Source organism: Chiloscyllium punctatum, chromosome 21 (genome assembly GCF_047496795.1).
Source record: "Chiloscyllium punctatum isolate Juve2018m chromosome 21, sChiPun1.3, whole genome shotgun sequence".
Classification (NCBI taxonomy): Eukaryota; Metazoa; Chordata; class Chondrichthyes; order Orectolobiformes; family Hemiscylliidae; genus Chiloscyllium; species Chiloscyllium punctatum.
This window is the reverse complement of record NC_092759.1, coordinates 22,736,008-22,748,360: the sequence shown is the minus strand read 5'-3', so window position 1 is coordinate 22,748,360 and position 12,353 is coordinate 22,736,008. Positions and strand designations below refer to the sequence as shown.

The following is a 12,353-nucleotide window of genomic DNA, read 5'->3' as shown; positions in this document are numbered from 1 at the left end:
AATTAATCTAATTCTATTTACTAACATTTGGCCCATATCCCTTTTCCTAGCTTGCTGTTGTAGTGACTGTATTTACGTGATCAGTCCAATTGGGTTTCTGGTCAACAATAATCCCAGGATGTTTGATTTTGGGGAGTTCAATGATGGTAACACCATTGAATACCAAAGAGTGTGGGTTGGTTAGATTATTGGTGAGATGGATATTGATCATATCTTGTTATATTTGGCATGGACTGCTTCATGAATACTGTGCAATTATTGGTGAACGAACATACCTGCTTCTGAATTTATTGTGCCTCGGTATTGTGTACCGACGCACAGTGAAAAGCTTTGTCTTGCAAGCAATACAGGCAGATCACAGAGTTAAGTAGCATAGTTAAGGAAATAATACATAAATATTGACAAAAACAAAAACACAGGTACAGGCGAATGTTAAGAGTTTGTGAGTACTCTAACAACAGTAGGGTAGACACTGTTTCCAAACCAGCTGGTGTGTGTGTGTTCAGGCTTCTGTACCTTCTCCCCGACGGTAGAGGTTGTAGAAAAACATTGCCAGGGTGGGATGGATCTTTGAGAATGCTGGTGGCCTTTCCTTGACAGCGGACCTGGTAGATGGATTCTATAGATGAGAGGTTGGCCTTTGTGATTGTCCGGGCCAAATTCACCACTCTTTATAACCATCTCTGATCTTGAATGGTACAGTTGCCATACCAGGTAGTGATACATCCAGACATAGGTGCGACATCGAGAGCATTCTAAAAGTTGTCGAGGGTATTCGCCATCATGCCAAATTTCCTCAGCTGCCGAAGGAAGAGACGTTGTTGGGCCTTTGTAACCAGTGTGTCCACATGAAGAGTCCAAGAAAGCTTGTTGTGGATGATCACTCCCCAGAGCTTGACATTCCCCACTTGTTCCACCTCTTTGCTCTTAATGTGTAGAGGGGGGGGCATGAGTAACATCCTGCCGAAAGTCAATAATGAGTTCCTTGGTTGTGCTGGCATTGAGAGCTAGGTTGTTCTCAGTGCACCATTTTTCCAGGTCGTCCACCTCCTATCAGTAGTCTGTTTCGTTGCCATCTGAGATTCGACCGACTATGTCAGCAAACTTGTAAATGGCATTAGCCTAGCATTTGGCGACGCAGTCATGGGTAATCAGTAAGTACAATAGGGGACTGAATATTCACCCCTGGGGGGACTCCATGTTGAGAGTTAGTGAGGATGAAATAGTGTCCCTAATCTTCACTGATTGTGGCCTGTGGGTCAGGAAACTGAGGATCCAGTTGCGGAGAGTGGGGCTTAGTCCGAGATCACTAAGTTTAGTAATCAGTTTCAAGGGAATAATTGTGTTGGAGGCTGAACTGTAGTCAATGAGTGGGATTCTTATGTCGCTGTTCTTGGTGTCAAAATGTTTTAGGGAGGAGCGAAGGGCAAGTCATAGAGATATACAGCACGGAAACAGACCCTTCGGTCCAACCTGTTCATGCCGACCAGATATCTCAACCCAATCTAGTCCCACCTGTCAGCACCTAGCCCATATCCCTCCAAACCCTTCCTATTCATATACCCATCCAAATGCCTCTTAAATGTTGCAATTGTACCAGCCTCCACCACTTCCTCTGGCAGCTCATTCCATACACGTACCACCCTCTACGTGAAAAAGTTGCCCCTTTGGTCTCTTTTATAACTTTCCCCTCTTATCCTAAACCTATGCCCTCTAGTTCTGGACTCCCCAACCCCAGGGAAAAGACTTTGCCTATTTATCCTATCCATGCCCCTCATAATTTTGTAAACCTCTATAAGGTCACCCCTCAGCCTCTGACGCTCCAGGGAAAACAGCCCCAGCCTGTTCAGCCTCTCCCTATAGCTCAAATCCTCCAACCCTGGCAACATCCTTGTAAATCCTTTCTGAACCCTTTCAAGTTTCACAGCATCCTTCCGATAGGAGGGAGACCAGAATTGCATGCAATATTCCAACAGTGGCCTAATCAATGTCCTGTACAGTCAAAAAATGACCTCCCAACTCCTGTACTCAATACTCTGGCCAATAAAGGAAAGCATACCAAACGCCTTCTTCACTATCCTATCTGACGTGGATCTGTTGGTCCGATAGGCAAATTGGAGTGGATCAAGAGTAGTGGGGAGGCTGGAGTTGATTAATGCCATGACCAGCCTTTCAAAGCATTTCATGACTACTGAAGTTAGGGTCACTGGGCGGTAGTCATTGAGACATACTGCATGAGCCTTCTTAGGCACAGGGATGATGTTGGCCCTCTTGAAACAGGCAGGGACAGTGGCCTGCTGCAGGGAGAGGTTGAAGATGTCCAAGAAGACCTCTGCCAGTTGATCTGCGCATGCTGAGAGTGCATGGCCTGGTACTTTGTCTGACCTTATGATGGAGGTAAGATCATTGAAGAAGCAGTTGGAGATGGTTGGGCCTAGGATACTGTCTTGAGGAATTCCTGCAGAGATGACTGACCTTCAAAAATCACTACTGTTTTCTTATGTGTCAGGTATGATTCCAATCACCATAGAATTTGCCCCCGAAACCCATTGATTCCAGTGTTCCAAGGCTCCTTGATTCTGCACTCAGTCAAATGCAGGCCTTGATGTTAAGGGCTGTCGCTCTCCCCTCCCCAATGGAATTCAATTCTTTTGTCCATGTTTGAACCAAGGCTGCAATGAGCTCAGGAGCTGAGTGACCCTGCAGGAACCCAAACTGGGCATCACTAAGCAGGTTATTGCTGAGCAGGTGCTGCTTGATAGTACTGTAAATGACACCTTCCATCACTTCACCAATGATCGAGAATAATTGATGGATAATTGGCTGGATTGGATTCATCCTGCTTTTCATGTTTGGGGTATACCTGGGCAATTTTCCACATTGTGTAGATCCCAGTGTTGTAACTGTACTGGAACAGCTTGGCTCGGGGAGTGGGAAGTTCTGGAGCTCAAATCTTTGGTACTCTTGCTGGAATGTTGTCAGGTCCTATAGACTTTATAGTGTCCAATGTCTCCCTGTTTCTTGACATTACATGGGGTGAATCAAATTGGCTGAAGACTGATATCTGTAATTGAATGACTGGGCAGTCTTGAGAGGTAGAATGGCCTACCCCTGCTCTTAGCTTCAATGTTTCCATGTACGGAGTTGGATTGAGCTCTTGGTGCTGAAACAATCAAAGGATATGGGGGAAAAATGAGAACAGGGCTATTGAGTTGGATGATTAGCCATGATTAAAGTGGAGAGCTGAATGGCCTCCTCCTGCTCTTATTTTCTATGTTTTTAGACTGGGTAAATACAGGGAGGCCTCTTCTGGAGAACTGTATGCAATCCTGATTGCCCTGCTATAGGAAGGATATAATTACATTGGACAGAGTTCAGCAAAGATTTACCAGGATGTTGCCAGAAAGGGACTATAAAGTTATAACAATATGCCAGTCTTGACTGGACTGTAGGAGGTTGAGCATGAACATGAGCACAGATATGGTGAATAGAAAATAAGGGTCTTTTCCCTAAACTGGGGGATTTCAAAACAATGGGGAAATATAACAGATTCACAGAGAGGAAATTCCTTTTTTTGTCTTAAATGGGTAGTCACTTATTCTGACATGTTGCCCTTTGGTCCTAGACTCTCTCACAACGGGAAACCATTTTCCCTGACAAGTTCACTCAGAATTTTGTATGTTTCACTAAAGGTTGCCACTCATTCTTCCAAATTCCAATCAATATAGGCCCTCCTGTGCAACCTCTCCTCCTAAGATAGACCCTCCATATAAATTCAGCAGCACTTTGTTCCTCTTGTACTCTGTGTCCCTATTAATGATGCCTAGGATACTACAGGTTTTTAAACTGCTGTCTCAACCCCATCCTGCCACATTCAGTGACTTAGATGCACTTTCACCCAGGTTCTTTTGTCTTGATTCCTCTCTTAACACAGTCTCCTTAATTCTAATAATTTGGAGATGCTGGGGTGTTGGACTGGGGTGGACCAAGTTAAAAATCACACAACACCAGGTTATAGTCCAACAGGTTTAATTGGAAGCACACTAGCTTTCCGGAGCACAGCTCCTTTATCAGGTGGTTGTGGAGGACACAATTGTAAGACACAGAATTTATAGCAAAAGTTTACTGTGTGATGTTACTGAAATTATACATTGTTTGTTGAGTCTCTCATCTGTTAGAATGACCATGATAGTTTCACTTCTTTCATGTGTAAATCACAAAACTTTTTTAAAAGTTACATTCTCAGGTTATTTGTAACAATTGGTGTTCAGCCCAGATAAGATGTTGAGACATTGAAGGTGTTAGCCCCCTGTGTCCCCTGTCTGTGCCATAATGTTTAGACTGATTCTAATCTAAAAAGTGAGTTAACAGAGTCTTACATGGATTCATGCAGTTTTTGAGCAAAGTACAATGTAACTCTGCAAGTACAAATTCACCCCACAAACGTATGTGTATATGTGTGCGTGCATGTGTGTGTGTGTTTGTCTGGGATGGGGGTTTGTGAGTGTCTGTGAGAGAGAGTGTATATGTGTGCGTGTGTGTGTGTGTGTGTGTGAGTGTAAAGTGGTTTAAATTTGTAAGAGGATGCATGTGTGAGTCTGTGTGTCTGGAGGAGTGTGTGTGTGAGTGTCTGTGTGCATGTCTATGTATAGGAATGCCTGTGTGTGCGTGCGTGTAGGAGTGTCTGTGTGTGTGTATAGTGCAATGGTGGTCACCTGTAACGTGACATGAACCCAAGGACCTGGTTGAGGCCCTTCCTATGGGTACCGAACTTAGCTATCAGCCTCTGCTCGGCCACTTTTTGCTGCTGCCTGTCCTGAAGTCTGCCTTGAAGGATGGTCACCCAAAGGTCCGAGGTTGAATGTCCTGGATCACTGAAGTGTTCCCCAACTGGGAGGGAACCCTCCTGTCTGTTGATTGTTGTGCGGTGCCCATTCATCCGTTGTCGTAGCCTTTGCTCGTTTTCCCAAATGTACCATGCCTCAGGTAGTTCTAATTGTTGCCCGCATTCTTTCTTCCTCAGTGAATCATTTTGTTTTCCTCTGCACTCCTCTCCAATGGTAAGTTCAGTAATCCTCGAGGAGAAAGTGAGGACTGCAGATGCTGGAGATCAGAGCTGAAAATGTGTTGCTGGAAAAGCGCAGCAGGTCAGGCAGCATCCTGACCTGCTGCGCTTTTCCAGCAACACATTTTCAGCTAAGTACAGTAATCCCCCAACTCAACCAGCTTGTCTATACCCTTTCTTCTGCTCCCCACTATCCTCCTCGCACTTTACAATACTTAAGTTTTTTTATTTATCAGTTTTTTAAAACTTCAAAATCTCATCTTGCAGACCCCAGCTGAATCCCACAAAACCCAAATTTGTGTCGACTTAAAAAGATCACTTAAGACAATTATCAGTTCCTTCCTAGTTCCTTCTGATCAAGCAGTAGCCACTCATCTCTGCCTCTTCTGTGGCACCTCTCTTGATTTTAATAGTGGCCTGGAATCCCCCACTCTGGTTTCAATCTCCCTCCAGTTTTCCCCCAGTAGAGCTCTAAAGGAGGACAACCTCCTGAATGTGAATCTACTTTTCCATTCCTGGCATGTTTTGTTTATTCCCCCACAAACATTTCTACTTCCCTGCTCATAGTGCCTGTGAGTCATTCACTCCCTACAGGAGGCACGCTGTGGAAATGCAGCAACACCAGCCAATCACTAAACATCAGACACTAACGTCTGCCAGGAAGTAAAAGTAAAAGGCAGCCTGTCAACTTTGGCAGCGAGAGAGAGATCGCAAGCATCGTTACTGATTCCGGCACCCATCCTGAGGAAGGTTTTAATTTCCAACCATGAAATCTGTAAAGGAGCTGCCCGTGGCCACCCACGTGGGCCGTCAAGTTACAGGTAAAACCAGGGATGGGTCAGAAGTCGGGAGAGAGAGGGAGAGAGGGAGATGACCGTGTTGTAGACACTAAACGCCCTCTCTTTCTGTTTCATATTCTGTGCTAGTTCCAGTAAAACCTTTCAGTTTTATTAAGGACAGAAAATATTGTAAATTAGCAACAAATCCTTCAATGCCTGTAGCAGTAACAAGTTGATGTCTAAAGAGAAGGCAGTTTGATATTTTAGCAGAATTTATTTTCTGTTTAGAAGTCTCCAGTTGGCACTGCTTAGATTTTGTGCTGATGAAGCAGCAGCACTCCAAAAGTTAGTGCTTCCAATTAAACCTGTTGGACTATAACCTGGTGTTGTGCAATTTTTAACTTAGATTCTGTGCAACCTTTTCATTCTCGCTGTCTTGCTGAACCTCCATGTTAAAAGTGCTTTCATTAACGAACAAAGTCAAACGTCCCACAATACCAGGTTATATTCGAACTGTATATTTAAAATCACAATCTTTTAGAACACTGCTCCTTCACATGACAAAGGGACAGTGCCCCGAGAGTTGCGATTTTAAATAAATCTGTTGGAGTATAACCTGATACCATGGGACTTTTGACTTTGTCCACCCTAGTCCAACACTGGTACCTCCACATCATTGATTTACAGAAACCAGACGAGAGACTGTTCAACTCATGCTGTCCCTGTTCTCTGTGCTCCATACAAATGAAACTCCTGTCCCCATCCTGCTCCTCGGATCCCATTCTCCCCTTTCCTTCTCCTGTTATTATACACAGAAGTAGAAGTAGACCATTCAGACAATCACAAGTAGAGTATGGGTCACTGGACCCCAAACATTCACTTGGATTTCTCTGCACAGACACTGTCCGACCTGCTGAGCTTTACAGCAACTTCTGGTTTTGTTTCTGATTTGCAGCATCTGCAGTTCTTTAAGTTTTTATTCATTATTATCATCCTGATGATTCCTGATGAAGGGCTTTTGCCCGAAATGTCAATTTTCCTGCTCCTCGGATGCTGCCTGACCTGCTGTGCTTTTCCAGCACTGGTCTAATCTCCAGCATCTGCAGGAACCCCTTTCACCATTATTACCATCCTCAACTCCACTTTCCAGTAAACCCTAGGTTCCCATAGTGATTAAAAATCTATCTCAGCCTTCAATATACTTAATGACCCAGCCTCAATAGCCCTCTTCAGTACTGAGGGAGAGCCTGTAGGAGTGGGTCTGAGGGAGCGTCTGTGGGAGTGCTGCATTGTGTTGGAGGGTCAGTACTGATGGAATATTGAACTGGTAGAGGGTCCTGAATTTCAAATGGCAATATTAAACAGTGACCCTTTATGACTACCAGTATCTGTAAGAGATCCTACAGTACTATTTTGAAAAAGAGCAGAGTATTTAGAACCCAGAACATAGACCATTCCAGCGCAGTACAGGTCCTTCGGTCCTCACGTTGGACCGGTCTGAAGTCCATCTAACCTACACTATTCCGTTTTCATCCACATGTTTATTCAATGACATTTAAATGCCCTTTAAGCTGCCGAGTCTACTACTGTTGCAGGTAGGGTGTACCACACCCCTACTACTCCCTGAGTAAAGAAACTGCCTCTGACATCCGTCCTATATCTAGCACCCATCAATTTAAAGCTATGTCCTTTTGTGCTAACCATCACTACCCCAGGAAAATAGGTTCTCACTGTTTACCCTATCTAATCCTCTGATTATCTTATTTGTCTCAATTAAATCACCTCTCAACCTTTTTTCTAATAAAAACTGCCTGGAGTCCCTCAGCCTTTCCTTCCAAGACCATCCCTCCAGACCAGGCAACGTACTAGTAAATCACCTCTGCACCATTTCCAAAGCTTCCACATCCTTCCTATAACGCAGTGACTAGAATTGTATGTAATACTCTTAAGTGCGTCTGCATCAGGGTTTTTTACAGCTGCAGCATGACCTCATGGTTCTGAAACTCAATCCCTCTACCAATAAAAGCTAGCAGACTGTATGCCTTTTTAACAACCCTATCAACCTGGGTGGCAACTTTCAGGGATCTACATACATGGACACAGATCTCTCTGCTCATCTACACTACCAAGAATCTAACCATTAGTCCAGTACTCTTTATTCCAGTTGCTCATTCCAAAGTGAATCACCTCACACTTTTCCACATTAACCTCCATTTGCTACCTCTCAACCCAGCTCTGCAGCTCATCTATATCCCTCCGTAACCTACAACATCCTTTGGCACTGTCCACAACTCCACCGACCTTCGTGTCATCTGCAAAGTTACTAACCCATCCTTCTACACCCTCAGCCAGGTCATATATAATAATAGTCACAAAACAGATCCTTATGGTACACCAGTAATAACTGAGCTCCAGGATGAATATTTCCCATCAGCCACCACCCTGTCTTCTTTCAGCTAGAATATTTCTGATCCAAACCACCAAATCACTCTCAACCACAATTCTTCCCAGTGTTAGAGTCATAGAATCATAGAGATGTACAGCATGGAAACAGACCCTTCGGTCCAACCTGTCCATGCCGACCAGATATCCCAACCCAATATAGTCCCACCTGCCAGCACCCGTCCCATATCCCTCCAAACCCTTCCTATTCATATACCCATCCAAATGCCTCTTAAATGTCGCAATTGTACCAGCCTCCACCACTTCCTCTGGCAGCTCATTCCATACACGTACCACCCTCTGCGTGAATAAGTTGCCCCTTAGGTCTCTTTTATATCTTTCCACTCTCACCCTAAACCTATGCCCTCTAGTTCTGGACTCCCCGAACCCAGGGAAAAGATTTTGTCTATTTATCCTGTCCATGCCCCTCATAATTTTATAAACCTCTATAAGGTCACCCCTCAGCCTCCGACGCTCCAGGGAAAACAGCCCCAGCCTGTTCAACCTCTCTCTATAGCTCAAATCCTCCAACCCTGGCAACATCCTTGTAAATCTTTTCTGAACCCTTTCAAATTTCACAACATTTTTCCGATAGGAAGGAGACCAGAATTGCATGCAATATTCCAACAGTGGCCTAACCAATGTCCTGTACAGCTGCAACATGACCTCCCAACTCCTGTACTCAATACTCTGACCAATAAAGGAAAGCATACCAAATGCCTTCTTCACTATCCTATCTACCTGCGACTCCACTTTCAAGGAGCTATGAACCTGCACTCCAAGGTCTCTTTGTTCAGCAACACTCCCTAGGACCTTACCATTAAGTGTACAAGTCCTGATAAGATTTGTTTTCCTAAAATGCAGCACCTCGCATTTACCTGAATTAAACTCCATCTGCCACTTCTCAGCCCATTGGCCCATCTGGTCCAGATCTTGTTGTAATGTGAGGTAACCCTCTTCGCTGTCCACTATACCTCCAATTTTGGTGTCATCTGCAAACTTACTAACTGTACCTCTTATGCTCACATCCAAATCATTTATGTAAATGACAAAAAGTAGAGGGCCCAGCACCGATCCTTGTGGCACTCCACTGGTCACAGGCCTCCAGTCTGAAAAGCAACCCTCCACCACCACCCTCTGTCTTCTACCTTTGAGCCAGTTCTGTATCCAAATGGTTAGTTCTCCCTGTCTTCCATGAGATCTAATCTTGCTAATCAGTCTCCCCTGGGGAACCTTGTCGAACGCCTTACTGAAGTCCATATAGATCACATCTACTGCTCTGCCCTCATCAACTTTCTTTGTTACTTCTTCAAAAAACTCAATCAGTGTTCTAGGAAATAACAACCTCCTGAGCAACATCTCTCGAAATGAATGATCTGGACTTTTGTTTAAAAATTCATTTTGTGGGATATGGGCATTGCTGGCTGGCCAGCATTGATAGCCCATCCCTATTTACCCCTTGAGAAGGTGGTGCTGAGCTGCCTTCTTGAATCGCCGCAGTCCACCTGCTGTGGGTTGACCCACAATGCCATGAGGGAGGGAATTCCGGGATTTTAACCCAGCGACAGTGAAGGAATGGCAATATATTTCCAAGTCAGGATAGCTTTGTGGCTTGCAGGGAAGCTTGAAGGTGGTGGTATTCCCATAAATCTTTTGCCTGGTCCTTCAAGGTGGAAGAGGTTGTGGGTTTGGAAGGTGCTGCCTGAGGACCTTGATGAATTTCTGCAGTGTATCTCGGAGATAATACACACTGCAGCTACTGAGTGTCAGTGGTGGAGGAAGTGAATGCTTATGAGTGTAGTGTCAATCAAACGGGGGCTGCTTTATTCTGGATGGTGTCAAGTGTTGTTGGGGTTGCACTCATCTTGGCAAATGGGAGTATTCCATCCCTTGACTTGTGCCTTGTGGATGGTGGACTGGCTTTGAGGAATCAAGAGGTAAGTTACTTGCCGCAGTATTCCTAGCTTCTGACCTGATCTTGTTGCCACTGTTTATGTGATGAGTCCAATTGAGTTTCTGCTCAATGATAACCCCCAGGATGTTGATAGTGCAGCAATTCAGTGATGGTAGCATCATTGAATGCTGAGGGGCGGTGGTTAGAATGTCTCTTATTTCTGATAGTCATAGCTTGCCATTTGTGTGGCGTGAATGTTACTTGACACTTGTCAGCCCAAGCCTGGATATTGTCCTGATCTTGCTGCATTTGAACATGGACTGCTTCAGTATCTGAGGGGTCATGAATAATAATGAACATTGTGCATACATCCCCCCCCTTCTGACCTTACGATGGAAGGTCATTGATGAAGCAGCTGAAGATGGTTGGGCCGAGGACACTCCCCTGAGGAACTCCTGCAGAGATGGCCTGGAGCTGAAATGACTGACCGCTAACAACCACAGCCATCTTCCAATGTGTCAGGTATGACTTTAACCACTAGCGAGTTCCCCTCCCCCGATTACTCTTTGATTCCAGTTTTGCTCGGGCTCCAATTGCCAAAGTTGTTCAAATGCAGCCTTAATGTCAAGAGCTGTCACTCTCACCTCCCCTCTGCAATTCAGCTGTTTTTGTCAGTATTTGAACTAAGGTGATAATAAGGTCTGGAGCTGAGTGACCCAGTCAAACCCCAAACTTGGTGTCACTGAGCAGGTTATTGTTGAGCAGGTGCTGCTTGATAGCGCTGTTGATGACCCCTTCCATCACTTTACTGATGATCGAGAGTAGACTGATGGGGTGATAATTGGCCAGGTTGGATCTGTTCTGCTTTTTATGGACAAGACATACCTGGGCAGTTTTCTCCATTGTCGGGTAGATGCCAATGTTGTAACTCTACTAGAAAAGTTTGGTTAGGGGCGCGGCAAGTTCTGGAGCACGTCTTCAGTTCTGTTGCCGGAATGCTGTCAGGGCTCATTGCTTTTGCATTATTCAGTGTCAAATAACAAAGAACATTCCAGCGTAGGATCAGGCCCTTCAGCGCTCCAAGCCTGTGCTGATCCAGATCCTCTATCTAAACCTGATGCCTATTTTCTAAGGATCTGTATCCCTTTGCTCCCTGCCCATTCATGTATCTGTCTAGATACATCTTAAATGACACTATTGTTCCCACTCCTACCACTTCCGCTGGCATCGCGTTCCAGGTACCCACCACCCTCTGTTTAAAGAATTTTCCACGTATATCTCCCCTAAACATTTCCCCTCTCGTGACCCCTAATAATTGAGTCCCCCACTCTGAGAAAAAGCTTCTTGCTATCCACCCTGTCTGCAACTCTCATGATTTTGTAGGCCTCAATCAGGTCCCCCCTCAACCTCCTCCTTTCCAATGAAAATAATCCTAATCTATTCAATCTCTCCTCATAGCTAGCGCCCTCCATACCAGGCAACATCCTGGTGAACTTCCTCTGCACCCTCTCCAAAGCTGCCACATCCTTTTGGTAATGTGGCAACCAGAATTGTATGCAGTATTCCAAATGCAGGTGAACCAAAGTTTTATACAATTGTAACATGACCTGTCAACTCTTGTATTCAATAATCCGCTGAATGTAGGAAAGCATGCCATATGCCGCCTTCACCACTTTACTGACTTGCGTTGCCACCTTCAGGGAACAATGGACCTGAACACCCTGATCTTCTGTACATCAATTTTCCCTAGGATTTTTCCATTTACTGTATAGTTTGCTCTGGAATTGCATCTTTCAAAATGCATCACCTGGCATTTGTCCGGATTGAACTCCATCTGCCATTTCTCTGTCCAACTCTCCAATCTATCTATATTCTGCTGTATTCTCTGACAGCCCCTTCACTATCTGCTGCTCCACCAATCTTAGTATCATCTGCAAACTTGCTAATGAGACAAACTACAACCTTCCTCCAGATCATTTATGTATATCACAAACAACAGTGGTCCCAGCACTGATCCCTGTGGAACATCACTGGTCACAGGTCTCCATTTTGAGAAATCCCCTTCCACTACTACTCTCTGTCTCCTGTTGTCCAGCCAGTTCTCTATCCATCTAGCTAGAACACCCTGGACCCCATGCGACTTCACCTTCATCATCAGCCTATCATGTGGAAT

General features: G+C 44.8%; 1 protein-coding gene across 1 annotated transcript in view; it reads left to right on the top strand.

The window, feature by feature from the left end:
- Positions 1-2,391: 2,391 nt before the first annotated feature.
- LOC140492485 (uncharacterized) overlaps positions 2,392-12,353 on the top strand; it is a 34,476-nt gene continuing 24,514 nt past the window's right edge. Inside the window, exons 1-2 of the mRNA XM_072591372.1 lie at positions 2,392-2,397; positions 5,726-5,886. Coding sequence (XP_072447473.1) covers positions 2,392-2,397; positions 5,726-5,886 — 167 coding nt within the window. The remainder of the gene's footprint in view (positions 2,398-5,725; positions 5,887-12,353) is intronic.